The sequence below is a fragment of the Myxine glutinosa genome, chromosome 11 (genome assembly GCF_964187855.1).
Source record: "Myxine glutinosa chromosome 11, kmMyxGlut1.1, whole genome shotgun sequence".
NCBI classification, from domain to species: Eukaryota; Metazoa; Chordata; class Myxini; order Myxiniformes; family Myxinidae; genus Myxine; species Myxine glutinosa.
Genome location: NC_136271.1, coordinates 56,769,103 through 56,786,899, shown reverse-complemented (window position 1 = coordinate 56,786,899; position 17,797 = coordinate 56,769,103). Strand labels below are relative to the sequence as shown.

Sequence of the window (17,797 nt, the reverse complement as noted above, 5' to 3'; positions counted from 1 at the left end):
CTTCCCCGCAAGCTCACCCTTCAGGTGCGTGGGAATTCTGGGGGGGGCGCGTGTGGCGGGCACAAGGATCAACAATTCCGCGCACCAGTGGGTGGCGCGAGCGTCCGGGCGTGGAACTGAAATACATGCCCCGCCTTTCGGCCGTTCGGCCACGCCCGGGGGCAAGGCGTGGCCTCGGGACATATATGCAGGCTCTAAGGTCGAGCCCGCCCAGTGCTGATGTGCGAACTTGTATTAAAGTGCTTTCGTTTGTATCCACGCGTTGTGACCTACCTTTCTGGCAATCGAGTCGTGTGTGCACAGCACCACAATATCTAATAAATAAAGAAGATATAAGCACACCTGACATAGGACCCAGGCTTCAGACTTTGGCACGCTCACGTCAAATAGGCTGCACCGTCAAATAAACTGTTCCAACCCGTCATTTTTGACGGGCTTTACCGAACCTAACCTAACCCTGCTTTTCGCTTCGCGAGCGCAGGGTAATGTCTAATGACCATGAACCCCAGTGGCCAATGTCACACCTCACACCAGCACTTGCTTGCTGCAGATGTCTTGACCAACACGGAGTGCCTGCCACACATCCGCCAAGTTTATAAGTAAGGCCCTTACCCATGACGGGTTCATAATAACTCTAAGATACCGATATAACAATGTGGGAATGTGTACCGGAAAATGAGATTTAAAGGGCGTTTTCCAAACACAAACACACGCACGCCAACCACGAAAATGCAATTTTGGAACAAAGAACGTCGACCCATTCAGCCATTGCTTTTGAAACTTTTCATTTCCTGTCTGTCTGTTCCATTGTTCTCTTGTCAAATTCATATTTTCCAACAAATTAATCTCCAGCCTACACTTCGGTACGGTATAACAAATGGTACAAACGGAAACACCTCAAGAAATTGAATAAGCCGAACTTATCACAACACAGTAATTTTGTCAAATATTATGTTTCGATTGTGGCTTCGTGATTCGCATCGCTGTTCTTTTTTAAGCGATGTTTTGTTTGGTTATTATCGGGGCGGTGCAGCAGGCGGTGGTGCGAGCAGGCACATACTCACAGGGTCCAGTCGAAACTAGTAATTAATCATACATAAAGCTTGTGATTTCAAGTAATAACTTAGCTTTCTAGTTTATAATTTCAAGTGTTTGCCAGAAAGGAAACCATTAACCAAATGAAATGAAAAGTCGCATTCATCTTTCTAATCTGCCGTGACGTCTTGCGGGGGTGTGGTGTGGCAGGCTGGCGACGCGCTTCACTGCGGAGGTGTTGCAAGAAATGTACGACGATTAGCAAAGTCGTATGTCAAGGTTGGTCCGTGGGTTTCATATTGATTTTTGGGAATAAGTTTTTTTGAGCGAACATTCCGTAGGTTGTAAATCTGGGCGGGTGTCGTCGGTTTGTTGTAACCCGGATGTCTGTTTGCTTGTACTTGTTTATTTGTTTTGTTTCCATGTGCTTGAGATTTAAAGGGTCCTTCGTAGTTCGTTGTTGTTTGGAACACGTGAAAATGGCTGGCGATTTTAATCTTGGTTGATTTAGAGAGTGTCGAAGAATTTGGCGCCGAGTTGAAAAGGGTTGAAACAAAAGGGTTTAAAGGGTTGAAACACCAAAAAGGGTTTAAAGGGTTGAAACACCAAAAAGGGTTTAAAGGGTTGAAACACCAAAGACGGAATCCATTTGTTTGCGAGTCCTTGATTCTCTTCGTCCAAACCTGTTGAAAACCTCTTAATTATCTGCATTTCTAAAGGATAGGTTTTTGTTTGTGTCGGCGTACTGTTTTAGTGACCAATTCCCCCCCTTGGTTGGCAATTACTCCTCCCTCCTCCCTCCTCCCTAATTGTACAACAGGGGTGTGTTCACCCACCAAGAATCTAGCTAGCGCTTGCTAAGCTGCTTGCCAAGCCAGTCGTTCCTTAGCAATGATTTCGAATGGAGTACGAGTTTGAGTGCTTAAGCCGCTTGGCGAGCGCACTACACGAAACTTGGTAACTGAATAGTGAGCACGTGACGCATGCTCTTATTTATTTGCCGCATTTTGGTCACGTCCCCATGGTGACGTAAGGCCAAATGAAAACAAATACCCTTTGTTCGTCTGGATTTTTCTACTTTCCACCCCCCCCCCCGCCCCTCCTCCTCTCACTGGTCCACCAAGTTTCGTCTGAACCTGTCCATAACTTTTTGAGATATCCTGGTCACAAACAAACGGAAAAGGGGTGAAAACAACCTCCATCCACCTTCGGTGCTGGAGGTAATGATATTGATCCCCTTGGACTTGGTGATCATTGCTGCATTGATATCTTACTTCAGTCTACTGAGTCATCCCCACACTGCAGACGAGACTCGCTCCTTTGACTTTCACAAAGGTGACTTCGATGGTTTGAGTACTGAACTTGTAGTCTACCAGCCAAATCTGAAAGGAAACCCATTTAAGTGGTTAACACAAGTGGGGGTGTAGAAAAATGCCAATGGTACCACAGATGTTAGGGGGGGTTATGGGGGCCATCACCATGGTGGATGTAGGATCTGAAAGTGGTGAAAATGGACCTAAATCATTCCTTGTTGCTCTCAAAACAAGAAATGATGCCAGAATATGCATTTAGTATGCTCGATTGGAATCGTTGATGCAATTCAAAGACAATAGGCACCCGCGGAACTACGTAACTTCCGGTTAGTGCCCCCTTCGCGACAACAGTCACGTGATTGGATACTTTGAAAACAAACCACAAAAGGGCACGTGTTACAGCTTACTTCCGGTAGTCTCGCCCTCACCTATAACGAACTTTAATTAACCGAGGCATAACCTGATCTACTGTGGCATAAGAACCGATACTCGTCATTTACGTCGACAACAAGTTTTGATGGTTTTGCAGTCGCCTGGCGAATCAGAAGCTACAAGGGCATCCTTGATCCATAATGCTGGCAGTTTCACTCTCCACAAGCCCACTTTTTTTTTTCCAATTTTCCAGTTTTTCCTTCCACTTCTGCGATTGAGAGTTTGTGGCTGTCTCAATCTTGTTCACCCCATGTCCTCCCTTATCCTTCTTCCCCACATCCCTTATTACTCCCGCCAGGGAGTAATGCATTTGATCGTGTCCGTCCGTGTGTGTTCGTATGTTCGTATGTTCGTGTGTTTGTGAACAAGATATCTGGAAAAGTTCTGAACGGATTTGGATGAAAGTTGGTGGGATGATTGCCCTTGTGATAAGGAAGAATTGATTCGTTTTTGGTGAATCTCAGGATATTATTCCGGATCCGGGAATTTTTTGAAGGATTTTTTTTTTACCATTGGAAGATAGGGCTCAGCAGCGGCCACCCACGGCGGGAGTATGCACTCTACTGAGTGGCGTTCTAGTTTCTCCAAGTCTCCCTCTAGTTTGTCCCTCATCCCTGCTGTTGATGTTTACCCCTTCCACTCTTTCTACTGTTCTTTTCAGTCTGTTACATCCTGATCCATTCCACTTTTCTAGCTCTTCCATCAGCCTCCACATTGTATACTATAAATAACTAAATAATAAAGTTATTTGTGGCCCCGGACCTCTGCAGAATTGATGCATGGCCATAGGTCTCCATGCTTCCTTTCCTACAATCTGCCTTCTGACTCGACCCACTCAACCCACTCGCTCACACTCTCGCCCACAATCACTCACCCACTCACCTAACTGTGCACCGTTTGATTATGAAATGCTCTTGAATGGTGATTGTTTACACATGGCTAAAACAAATTGAAAATGAGAAATTCATTTTTCTGTTTGTAGTTTGCCCACGATTACCTTTACTCGGATCAGGTGTTCTCCAGAGCTGTGTTGCTGGTGCAGAAATTCATCTTTGGGGGGTGGGGAGTGGATGGGTGTTGGTGAAAGGGAGGCTGGGAACCTATGGACTCACATAGTTCTCATAGTTTTTTGTGATGCTGTATAAATTATTTGAAACCAATTTAGTTGATGAACGATCACAACAATCAATATCCCTTTGGAATGCCATACGAATCTGAAAAATATTTTGCAATATAATCAAGCCCTAGAATCACTGGATTTTTCAATAAATAAATGATTGCTTAAGCTTTAAGAGCTTCAAAGTGAAATGTATTATTTTCAAATAGTACTGGAACACAAGCTGATCACTCGCTCTTCTGAAAGCTTTGGTGGAAAAGGAACCCTTAAAGGATGAAAGTCCGGTGTGGTCAAAAGAAGGGGCTAACATCAAAGTCAATTCTGAGGACAACAGTGGAATCATCGAAGAGCTTCAATTATGCAAAGAGACGAAGGAAATCTAAGACCACGTCATCTGCTCATCTCCACGATCCCAAGCAGATAGCATCTTTGGAAACATTCTGCAAGCAATCGGTGAAAATCCACACGGCCGAAGATGCTCCGAAGGAAGAAGCTCTTGTGCCTTCCATTGCTGATGTGCACCAAGGAGACCATCCAGGTGCGTAGTCCTGCATTCATTTTTTTCCCGTCGTTGAACTTTGAGCTATTCTCTACTTGCTCTAGAACTTGACTATGCTTGTTTGAATAGACCACCAAATCTCTCTCTCATCTGCTATATTCAAATACGAATCCTTGCTTTGTCATGCATCAATTGGTTCTCGTTGATGTAAATACCTGTAAAGTCGATTCTCACACAGAATCGTTGATGTCGAGTAGTTTGAACGAACTTGTATCTTTTGTGGAATTCTCTGAAATAGTTTTTGTACTTTCTTCTGATATTATAAAAGTCATTGAAGTAATCTTAATGAATGAAGATTGCAAACTGCATTTACATATATGTGTTGTTTATTTGAACACATTCGTATCTTTGTGCATATGTTGTTCCGTGCAGAATGTGCCTCCCTTCCTCAAGAGTCTGAACTATGTTCTCGAGCCATTGTTGAGACGAATGGTGATTGGGACCAAGAGAAGGAGGAGGAGAAGGAGGAGGAAGAGGAGTTTATCTCGATATCATTCAACGGTAGTTCTTCAGATCAACATTTGTCTTGCATGCTGACTTGTATTAATCATGCATGATGTGTTGGTAATATGATTGGTATTGTGACTCTAACATTCAAGCATTAAGGAACTTCAATGCAGGAGGCCATTAGGCCTCACAATCTACCAATATCCAAGTATCATCAGGGGTCATGCTTTATTTTTTTTTGTGGTCTGCCGGGCCACCTAAACAGATTTTTTATATATATATATATACAAATATTTTACATATATATATATATATATATAAAATATATACAAATATATATATTTCAGATATATATATATATATATATATATATATATATATATATATATATATATATATATGTATATATATATATATATATATATATATATATATATATATATATATACACACACACTGTATATATATTTTTTTGGTGACACGACCGTATTTTATTTGCTGATGAATCGACGTTCATAAACATCAGTATCCATGTTTAAATTACTGTTTCTCACGACACCTACTGATCAAATTTCAGCGCTTTTCATACCAGCAACCTCGTAATCGCAGAACGCTCCTGTCATATATTCGATCATCTACCTACTAACTCGCAGCAAAATAATACTAGGACGATTTTAATGTTTGCTGAAGAAAATTTTCTTCACATATAAACCTTTATTGTGTTTTCTACAACAATTGTTAGCTCTGTACAACTTTCAGCTATCAACGAGATAAATGTAGGCATCAAATCTCAAATAGTACTAAAACTGGTGTCACTGTAGAACTTGAGTATTTTTATTTTGTGAAGTCAGTTTCAAAAAATGTTGAGTCAAAATTTGATGTAAAGAACAGTAAAACAGTGTGAATTTGCGTGATGAGCATGCGCCTAACTATGTGATGCGTGCATATTTCAAGCTCATGGCCTTGCTTCTATATCCAGAGGTGGCATTTAGGGGCATGCAAATCGAGCTTGGTAGAACACATGTGCTGGGGTGTGTTCACCGAACTGTATATACAATTAGAGCACACCTGCAGCACGTGCTCATAGGGCAAGCAGCCACCATGTTGAAATACCCTTCCCTTGCTAGAACGCAATAGGTACAGGCAGAGCTGAGAGTGTGATGAGCGTGAACCCATATGGACTTTATCAGGTCCTGTTCACAGATTGAGTCACACGTGTTTTCCTCTTTTGTTTGTTCTCCTTCAGGGCCTTGTAATTGAACTGTGAAGGTGGCTGACAAAACTGAGTCTGATTTCAGTAAGTCAGAAGCGTCAAGTTGAGTGGTCTGCAAAAATAATTGCTTCAATACCTCGATAAAATGGAATGAAGGTGGAGTAGGGGGTGGATTAAACTACAAATTGATAATCTTCCACAAACAATTGCTGTTTTGCTCGTCTTTTTTAAGCATTAATAAAGAAGGACAAGAACAGATACATTCGAAGTACTCCACCCCAAGCCAAATAAATAAATAAATAACATATCATCCAGCGCACGGCATTGCTGGGGTGCAGCACATGTAGACAGACAGAAATGGGAGGGAGCGGTTTACGATTTATTATTATTATTATTATTATTTTTTTGTATACCAAGTCGAGGCTCGTCAATTGATTGCTTAATTGATTAATTGCATAATTAACAAGTACAAAAAGTTTTAATTAAAACAAAAGCCGCGTCGATGTTACACAATGCCTAGATGCAGCTGTGCCTATAACGTCGATGTTATAGGCACAGGACATTCCTATTGATTCGATTACTTGATGTTATTTTTGTGCAAAGTGAAAATATATCTCGGCAATTTCCCGTGTGTGGCGACGAATTTTTAATATATCTCGGCATTTTCCCGTCTGTTATTTCAGGCGGTGTATGACTGACCATGCCGCGATTTAAAAAAAATATATCTCGGCAATTTCCCGTGTGTGGCGACACGTGAACGAAGCTATGCTCCTCTCTCCACATTATTGTGACGACGTATAAATTAAATATTTCATCGTGACAATTGTCATCAAATGGACGAATTTTTAATATATCTCGGCATTTTCCCATCTGTTATTTCGGGCGGTGTATGACTGACCATGCCGCGATTTAAAAAAAATATATCAATGGACTTGAAGTTACAGGCCTTTGAGAATTCATTTCGTTCTATAAAGGGCAACTTTCATCGGATTTTCTTCCAGTTTTTTTTCAACCGAGTCTAAAACTATGTTAGCGACTGTGAAAAATGAAATGATATATCGAATTTGATTTGAAATAAAACTGTGTGAGAGAGGAAGACACCACGGGCCTACAAAACAGTCCTCAAAGCTATGCGAGTTAATAAAATGGTGGATATTTGTTTATATGAGGCCTCTCCCACAATGGGTGGAGCTATGGTTCCCAGAATGGGTGGAGCTTTGAGGTTTTGTCTTCTCTGCAAGAACAAGAACAAGAACAACAACAACAACAACAACAACAACAACAGCAGAGGGCACTCTATTAGCAGCGTCTGCGACGCGGCTAAAAAAAAAAAAATTTAATTCATCAATTAACTGGCTAATAGCATACCTAAACAACCAGTGTTTTATCAGAATCTGCTACCTTTTGGGAATTATTTGAATAATTAAATAATCGAAAAAAATAAATATATCTATTAATTGATTCATTGACCTCTCCCTCCGCCCCCTCTCCCCCCCCCCCCCCCCCAATAGACCCTCCTTAATGAGCACAGATGTTGATGCGGTAAATGCACATTCATTAGGCATGTGGCTTAAGCACTCCATGGAAACAGTTGATAAGGAACGGCTTGGGTGGAAGGAACTGAGATTACCTTCAGTTGGCTTTGCCTTCCAAGAGGCAAAGGCAAGTTGTTTCAGGGCAACTGCCTCACCACAAGATTCAGTGTACCATGGACGGGAGGAAGGGAAAGACAACTGAAGACGAGATGGGATAAATCTGTGCATGAGAGAGAGCAGTTTGCTTTGGAAGAATTCCCAGGAAGAATTGATGTCAGAGGCAGTAGAGATGGGAGACCAATCCAGGTGATTGATGGCTGCTTGCAGCCCGTGCCAGTCAGCCTGAGTGAAATGCCAGACTCGTCGGTGCTGAGGAGGCTCTCTGAGTGGCCAGAGAGATGTCCACTTTAACAAGCACATGATCAGAAGAACCGATTGGAGCAGAAGAAGAGCAGCAGACATTTGCCGGGAAGTTTGTCATCCACAGATTTGTCATCCACAGTCTTATCAGATGTATCATAATCTGTGGTGTTTTTACTTGTCTTGTCAAATGATTATTGAAGTAGACAGAAGTACTGATGAACCAGAAGATAAATAGAGTTCCTTTACATGAAACTTAATGCAGGAAGAGGCCATTTGGCCCATCAAAGCCTGTGCCATAATTACCAACCTATGGTTTGTCTGTGCTTTATCCTTTTCTTAAATGTTGAGCATCAAGCAAGGAACGTACCATTTTTAATGTCTTTAGCATGACTAGCTGGGTTTCGAACCTCCCAGACTCAGAGTGGACACTCAAAACATTACACCACTGAGACTGGTTGAAGTCCATACTTATAAAAGTTATTTGGCCATTGTTTCAATGCCTCACAGGACAATCAGTGCTACATATAACATAAATTTGATGTTAGACAGCCTTTTTTCAGGACAGTGCTCGATTCACCCTGGAATTACATTGACAGTATTGCTAATTGCTGTTTCATTCATTACCTCCGCCACCGGTTATGTTTTCGGCCCTGCTTGTTTGTTAGTATGTGAACAGGATATCTCAAAAAAGTTGTGGATGGATTTGGATGGCATTTGGTGAAGAGATTGGGTGTGTTATAAAGACAAAATGATTAGATTTTGGTGAAGATCTGAATCAGGATCCAGATCACAGATTTTTAAAAGTGATTATTCACCTTTGAGTGATGGGGCTAAACCCGATTTTATATATAGCAGGATATCTCACAAAGTTGTGAATGGATTCGGACAAAACTTAGTGGATCAGTTGGTTCGGCAACTAGAACAAGCGGATTCGATTTTGGTTCAGGTCCTGATCCAGATCCGGCCTGTCGGTGTAATACAAAACAAACGGTTCAGCCTGGCAGAGGTATGCACTCTACTGAGTGCCGATCTAGTTTTATTTGTTAGTAGTTGAATAGTACCACATGATCCACATGGTCCATGTATTTGATAGATAACTTGAATGCATCTCCCCGAGCTCTCTCCATCAATTACAATCGGTCAAAAGCAAAATCCATCTTTTGGAGACATATTTGAATCCAAGTGTGATGTATATTTCCTGATCGCATTTATTTACACTTTAACCCATCTCTGTGTAAACATAAAGTTTGGGTGTGAACAATGGTGAACTTGGAGAATGTATATTTGAATGTGTAGTCGAGGTAATGTCTCAAATAGTGGTTGAAAACAAAAAAAGGGGGGATTTTTATTTGATGATTTTTCATTTACTGGCTGTGTTTGGGAGAATTAAGTTTTTGATACATTCTTTCTATGCTGTTGAGTTTGTGATGTTGGGAATATTTGCATTAATTTGTAGTTGAGGGTAATATTTTGTCAATTTAATTGGACAGAGCCCTGTGAGTAAATCGAACATCCCTGATTGCAAACAAATTTTATTTTACCAATCTGCCCGTCTAACAGGTTAATATATCTATTGTTGCTTAGCGCGATGGAGCCAGGTTCCGATCACCACACGACATAAGTTCTCCAAAAAGAGGGATTTATTACAGAGAGAAATGTGGAGGAAGAAGAGCACAGCCACACAATGGCGATCAGAGACGGTAACAAATACAGTCAAACCTGACTTAGCGACCACCTTTACAGAAAGACCACCTGTTCATAGTGACCACTTATATTTTCCCCCACAAAGAAAATGTGTTAAATAACCTGTACAGAACAATCGCCCGTCTAGCACAATCAGCGACCACCCAGTTTGTTTCCCTTCGTAAGCTCAAACCTGTTAACAATGGTCATTAATTCCATTGTAAATTTGGTCACCTTTCCAAGCCGAAAACAGTTTTCACACAAAACACACCGACAAATCTCTTGCAGATCTCTGCGATCGATACCAGAGTCTATACTGGGTGGTTAGAGCATCAGCTCCACATCTGGGAGGTCTGCGGTTTGAATCCCGACTTGGTCATACAAAAGACTTCAAAATTGATATGTGCTGCTTCCTTGCTTGATGCTCAGCATTTAAAAGGGTAGACCACAGACAAACAACGCTGGGAAGACGATGGCTACCTACCCAGAATAACTGGTGAAAAAAGCACTGCCATTGTTGTGACATCGCTGGTACTCCGAACGTCACTTCCCCGTCCGAATCTATCCACAACTTTTTGAGATGTGTTCACAGACAGAGGTGAAAACATAACCTCAGTCCACCTTTGGTGGTGGAGGTAATAAAGGTCACAAAGGCAGGTTTGCTTACTTGTATACATTTAGTTACTTGTGCTTGAATATCTTCGCTGTACTGCAGAAAAATGGCGGCCAAGATGGCGTCTGCAAACCTGTACAGAAAGACAACCTGTCTATAAAGGCCACTTCTTCCATCTCACATGAGCGGTCATTCTACACAGGCTTGACTGTATATTGTATCAATGTTTCTTGGAACTATGATTGCCTTCAATTACGCCTAAATATTCCATTCACTCGGGAGACCATGGGACTCGGCAAGGGATCGACAAGACAAAAGAAACCTTTTCCATCCGGCAATGCTCACATATGTAGTGTGATCCTCATTTGGGTGCACAGTGGTCTGGTGTGGGCATGTCCTCAAGAGGGCACCTTGCATGCCAGTACTAACCATTTTCCCAGTGCACAAGATCCTCACAAAACACGGCTTGTCCTGAACCCAAACCACCAGGAACTCTCCAACAATGAACAACAGCGATCCACCAACAAACCAGGACTGCGGGGTATATCAAGAATCACTAAGAAGTGCAACGCGTGTTGGTTGCATGCTTGTATTACGTCACGCGGGGCCCATCAAACTGTCTGTGGCTCATCCTGTGATTGACGCAGCTTGACAGATGTTGATTTATGACACGTGCCCGTTGGCTGGTAAGTGAGGAAAATCCAGACCACTGACAGACGCGTTTTATGGGCATGCTTAGCAGCCTGTGCGATGACCCACGACCGTGCTCTTGGCCGTGCCGTTGGCTGATGCCGAAAGAAATTCCATATCGGGATAGATAAACGACTGACTCAATAATGTCAGGAGAGGGACTACAAGCGGGTTTGGAAAGACACTTGCACGGGCATGAGGAGAGGGACAATATATTTTCAAACACATGCTCGACACTTATTTATGGGAACTACATCCCACCTGCGCTAACACCTACTATGAAATAACTCTTCTAATTTTACCTTCTGACCAGATCGCCAACAATATAATTTTTAATCAATGGGCTGTTACTCATTTGCTTCCATGGTGTATAGTCAGGTCAAAATACAGTTTAACCCCCAAAAAATTGCTACAAAAGGTTTCTTAACTGATTCTGGTAGGGTTTAGCGTACGTTATAACATACTAAAAGTTTACCAAAGTAGGACCCCCGGAAAAGTGTTTTTTTCAAGATGGCGTCCAAGATGGCCGCCGAAACCTCTTAATGATCATAACTATGTTACTATCAACTCAAATTTGATGATCTTGATGTCTATCCCCAGGTTTTTGGGGGCAAGGAACACATTAAGACAACTTTGGATATTACTGAGCTGTTGAATCATTATGAAATTGAACTCATGACCTTCAGCTGTCACCTAATGCACAAACACCTTTGTCCATCGAATAAGTTTCAGAGCGTTCAGTTTTGAGTGTCATCCTCCTCCTCAGTATCGACCTCTTGAGTGTTGTTTGGATTGTCACAGTTTTCAGTTTGCCAAGGGCCACATGCAGCAGTGCAGCGGAGTCCATAGCGTCTGCAGCTGCATCGAGAGGATTTGCATCCCCCCAAACAGTTGCAATGGATAATTTTCAAGAGTTCGTCAGGTGCAGCATTGTTTTGGGTCATAATTGGAATTAACTGATCATTTTCCTGTTTCCATCCCCATTCAGTTGGGTTCATTTCATTTGCCATCCCCATCCATACCATAATTTGAAAGTACACACGTTGGCTATGGAATATTGTTGCAGGTGATGTTGGGGGGAGCCGTTCAGAAGTGACAAATGCTTGAGCAGTTGCCACTTTTTTGGTGAAAATGATATGGCGCAGTGATGATAGCGTATCATTGGACTTGCCACCAAAGAGATCAACCATCAGGTCTTTGCCAAGATCTGATATGTCCTCTTGAGATTTGTTTTGAAGGATGAATGCACTAGCACAGGACTTCATGACAGGATCAGATTTCACTAATTTCCGGAAGGCTGACTTTTTTCCGATGCCGAAAATCCTTGAAGTAGAATCACATCCTGAGTAGGCATGTACAAAGAGCAACTCATTGCACACATCGTCTCCTAAAGTTTCTTTCAACAGGGTAATGTTATACACTCTGTGTTCTTTTGACTGCTTGTTTGCATCAGAACGGAAGTAGATGATCTCATTGTCTGTTCTGGAGTAATGAAGGAGCAAGATCAGCAAATCTGTATCCTCACCGACCAACGTTGTGGTGCAATGACGGGATCGTTCAACAGTTGCCTTAACGATATCAACGTCTGCATCCCCTGGTGACTGAATGACATGGCATCCCCTTTTAGTTAGTGCTGTGCTGATGAGAGCAATCATGTCTGCCTTGTTTTTGTCACGAGACAAAAAGTCGTCCTTTTTGCCTGCAAACTCTGTTTCTGCAGTGAAACTAACAATAGGGTGCAGGTTTTTTCCTCGTCTCTGATGTGTGTTGTCTTTTATGGAGGGATCTTCACCATAGCCATCGAACACCACTGTCGCTTGTCCGTAATGTCTCACAGTGAAGTCTGCATAAGACTCAGCTATTGCATTATATGAGTCGCCTTTGTTCCACGGTAAACAATGGAGCAAAGAGCCACCATCAAGCACGTAACAATCTGTTTTGGGAATAGAGTTCATCACAGCCTCACTTGATAAGTCCGCAGCATGGTCTCGAATTGCCTGAGCAAGCTGAGGTTTGTCTGCTGTTCGAAGAATGTTCCTGGTCTCAAAGAGGGCTGGAGGGTAGGGGCTTAGTTCATACGTCAAAACCTCTTCAAGGGAAAGATCTCCTGACCTTGACACCAGAAGGGCAGGATCAATGGTACGATCAGGAGCAATCTTCACAGCAGAGATATTCCCAAGGGTTTTGGCTCTGTCTTTCCGCTTGAATTTGTAAGTAAATGCCGACTTTCCGATTATATCTTCAATGATCTTGTTTCCAACCGATTCAAAGTCATGTACATTCACATCTGGCCCAGCCACTATCCCGTTGACAATGTTTCTCAGAGTAGGATCAGATGTGAAGGGTGAGCAGGCTGCAAGCTTTATCCGAATTTTCTCGAGATCAGATGCATCTCTTTTGATGCGCGCCTCAGTTGAGTCTTTGTGTTGCGGACTTGTAGTATAGGTTAGGTTTGTGAAATCCTGCATCGCAATGTTGTACTCGGATATTACAGGTGCAGATAAGGTCCAAAGGTTTCGCATGTCCTCGGTCATCCCACTGCCGCGAGTTAGACCACCAGTGCTCTTCAGAGACCTCATCAACGTTTGTTCGATGACAAGATCACGACTATGACAGCTCGTGGGCAATGACAGCTCGTGGGCGAACTGCCTGAATTATGGCATGACCAACTGCCACAACCTTGCGTCTTGTGTCTTTCCCAACGAACAATGTTTCCAGTGCTGTCCGCAGACTAGTCGGAATGAACGATAGGGCTGAATCAAGTTTTAAATCATCACTACTTGGATACTGATTCGTCACGGTAGAAACCTGAGATTTTATATCACTTCTGATTAACCTAGCAGCAGTTTCAATAATAGCGCGTTTTTGGGACTCTTCATCGCCTTCCTGACACGTTTGCTTGTAGTATGATCTCAGAATCTGCGACGTTTGTTCTCTCATCGTAACAATATCGTCCAAGCCTTCTCTTTCACCAAAAAAAATTGAGTCCTTAAAGCGTTCTTTAAGATGCTTTTTCAAACTGTAATTGTCATACGGTTCCGAATCAGGATTACAAAGATACCCTTTCATTATGAGGCTCAAAGATGTAACAGTTAGTTGTTCCTCACTGTTCAGTTCTAGGTAAGCACACATTTTCTGAAATGCTTCATACTTATCTTCATCTTTAGGACGACCACACTTTCTGCGCTTGGCTTCGGGGGCTTTCTGGAACTCTAAAGGCACAGACTTGAAGGACCGGAAATTTCCACTACACGAATGATGATAAAGTCCGTCTGCTGCATGTAAATCTCGTAAATAGTATTCAATCCGACCCTTTACAGTATGTCCCCAATCATCTGAACGGGATTCACAGACCTCCACAATTGTCTCCACAAATTTGTCAGTCCGTACCCAGCTAAAGTGTCCCTTGTCCAAATCAATTGTACATCCACAGAATACGCAATCCTTTTCACTGTCAAAACCTCCACTTGATTGTCTTGTGGTTCTCTTTGGTGGCACAGAACCACTACTTTTCTTTGCAACATGGCTTTTAATGTTTTTATCATTTATGTACTGTTGACAGCTTTTATGCACTTTAGTACTGGCTTCAACTACAAGATCGTCCTTCCGCTTTACACTGGCTTCATTTATTCCCTTCGCCCCCTTCCACTGAATTGCAACCCAGTTATCACTGGAATCCTCGATCTCCTCCTTGCAGATTGGACAAAAAGCTTGACTGGCTGTGCTTGCACTCATTGTTGAATCATGTCTGAAAAAGAGAAAGATGAGAATTAGTTATTCAGTTAGATCCAATTCGACACATTCTTCAGGTCAATATATGGAAAATGCCCCCTCAACCTGTTAGATAATGGCCCACTTTCATTTTTAATGGTCTTAATGTGTTCCTTGCCCCCAAAAACCTAGGGATAGACACCAAGACCATCAAATTTGAGTTGATAGTTACATAGTTATGATCATTAAGAGGTTTCGGCGGCCATCTTGGATGCCATCTTGAAAAAAACACTTCCGGGGTCCTACGTTGGTAAACTTTTAGTATGTTATAAAGTACACTAAACCCTACCAGAATCAGTTGAGAAACCTTTTGTAGCAATTTTTTGGGGGTTGAGGGGGTATTTTCCATATATCGACCTTACTAGTAATTGGCCTCTGAAGTAAACCATTAAGATCTCCACACTTTGGGAATTTCCAAATGCTGCCCAGAGATGCTTCACGGCATATTTGGTTAAAGTTTTCCCAACAATTTATTACTTGCAAAATCGAAGACTTTTCAAGTATATTGGTTGGTCTTGTGCGTTAGTCTGTCTGTTTGTCTGTCAATCGCCTACAGGTCACAATTTTAAAAAGATCTTCACGAAACTTCACCAGATGGTAGAGTTGGTCAAAAGGAAGAGGCCTATTGATTTTCAGGTCAAAGGTCATCATGATTGACTCCATCATTTTTCATCTGATTGACTTGAAAATTGAACAACAATTGCATATTGAGTCACTAAATAGGGAAACCAACTATTGTTGAGGTCAAAAGGTTAACTCGAGGTCAAACATCTAATATCAATTTTGATATGAAAAATCATCAATTTTCATCCGATTGACCTGAGCTTTGATCAAGATTGTCAATTTTAATCTTAATGAAATGGACAATTTTATGTATCCATGGCAACTCTTTTGTGGGGGAAGGGGTGGATTTTGCATGTATCGTGCTCTACATGATGTCTTGTAATTATTGTCTGAACCAATTAAGAATTATATAGTTTGCAATCGAGTCTCAATTTTTAATTTTTGACCTACCCTTCCAAAAATTGCTTTGATTCCTTTCTTTTTATTTTTCCTTTTTTACTTTCCCAAAGATCCAGCCATTGAAGAAGGAGATCTTGTGTGGGCTAAATACAGACATTACACTTACTACCCTGCATTGGTGAGTTCCCATAAATCTAAGCTTTCCAAGGTTTATTTACATTGCACAGGGTTATTTGACCCATGACGTGAAAACTCGACTCCGAATGCTTGCAACCTTGAAGGTTTCGTTGCTACACAATCTTCCAAAAGTCGTGGAGTAATTTTTTTCATACATTGCAAGTATGTACTATGTACATTGATGGCAATGTACGAGAGAGCGCGCACAGCTGTAAGGACTAAGGATTGGAATGGGGGTGAGTTTGAGGTGAAGGTGGGAGTGCATCAGGGATCGGAACCAAGTCCACTACTATTTGTAGCTGTGATGCAGGTGCTGGCTCGGAATGTAAAGGAGGGTTTACCGTGGGAGTTGTTATATGCAGATGATGTGGTGTTGATTGCGGAGAGTATAGATGGACTGAAGGAGAAGATGAACAAGTGAAAGGAATGTATGGAGACAAAAGGTCTGAAGGTGAATATGGGAAAGACGAAGGTTATGGCAAGTGGTAAAGCATGTGGTGAGGTGGAAAGAACTGGGAAGTGGCCCTGTGCTGTGTGCAGGAAGGGTGTCGGAGTGAATTCCATTCAATGTACAATGTGCGCTGAGTGGGTTCATCAAAATGTAGTGGTCTGGGAGTGTCATTAACCAGTGCGGCAGCTACAATCAAGTGTAAGGTGTGCACAGAGGGAGCTGCAGATGGAGGAAATGTTGAGTTTGATCTAGGAGATGGCGTGAAGCTGGAAGGTGTGAAAACATTTTGCTACTTAGGAGACATGCTGAATGGAGAAGGTGGATCGGACTCAGCAACGGTTACTAGAGTGAGATGTGCATGGAAGAAGTTTCGGGAACTGAGTGGCGTGCTAATGAGGAGAGGAGTGTCGAAGTTGAAGTTGAAGCTGAAGGGAAAGATGTATGCTGCATGTGTGAGAAGTGTTATGATTTATGGGAGCGAGACATGGGTAATGAACGTAGAGCAGCAACGAAGTCTGGAAAGGGTGGAAATGCGAATGGTTCGGTGGATGTGCGGAGTATCGTTGAGAGAGAGGAAGACAAATGATGAATTGCGAAAGATGATGGGAATAGAGCCTGTGATGGATGCTGTGAAGAGAAACATGTTGAGATGGTTTGGTCATTTGTTGAGGAAGGATGAAAGTGACTGGTTGAGAAGAGTGATGGAAATGAATGTATAATAGGCCATGGGCCAGATATGGTCCTCGTGCACCCCCCCCCCCCCCCCCCCACAACTCTACCACCCCATATATTTTTGAAGCACTAGGGTCCCCTCAACATGAAATCAACTGGTAACAGTAAATAAACTGGTTCTTACTATTCATTTTTCACACATATTTGATGGTACCCTTAAAATATATCTTTTCCGAGTCGTTATGTTCCCTGAGATGGCTGAAAGTGGTCTGAGTTATATAAGTTATATATCATCTGAAAGGTAATTATCTGCTGGTCATTATAAATGGCATATATTTTAGATTTAGTGTTACCATTGGCCTTAAAAATCAAGTCGAACAGCTATACCCCATGTTTTGCTGTGCCAACGTAACACAGACTAAGATATTCGAACTTATATCTTCAATCCAGCCACACTAGACTTGATTGACATTAACAACAACTTTCTGGACATTCTTCATAAAAATACCTTTCATTTGATACCAAATATGTCTTCTTACCAGTAAACATCTATCAGATATGACACTGTAAACAGACCGCAGGTGTGCCGACAATTGCCGCATATGCTTCTCAGATGATCCATGTGGTAACATTGTGCTAACTTTCAACACAATTAAATATGAATTGCTAAATTCACACACAATCACACCTTATTTGTTACAGTATAACAACATTGCTGCTTTCTAGCTGAGCAACATGCAATGCTCTCAAGTCTGATAGTTTC

General features: G+C 42.0%; 1 protein-coding gene across 1 annotated transcript in view; it reads left to right on the top strand.

Moving 5' to 3' along the window:
- Positions 1-1,065: 1,065 nt before the first annotated feature.
- The window catches only part of PWWP3A (PWWP domain containing 3A, DNA repair factor), a 68,479-nt gene continuing 51,747 nt past the window's right edge, over positions 1,066-17,797 (top strand). The window contains exons 1-4 of the mRNA XM_068130702.2: positions 1,066-1,314; positions 4,107-4,435; positions 4,829-4,957; positions 15,845-15,912. Coding sequence (XP_067986803.2) covers positions 4,171-4,435; positions 4,829-4,957; positions 15,845-15,912 — 462 coding nt within the window. The 5' untranslated portion in view covers positions 1,066-1,314; positions 4,107-4,170. The remainder of the gene's footprint in view (positions 1,315-4,106; positions 4,436-4,828; positions 4,958-15,844; positions 15,913-17,797) is intronic.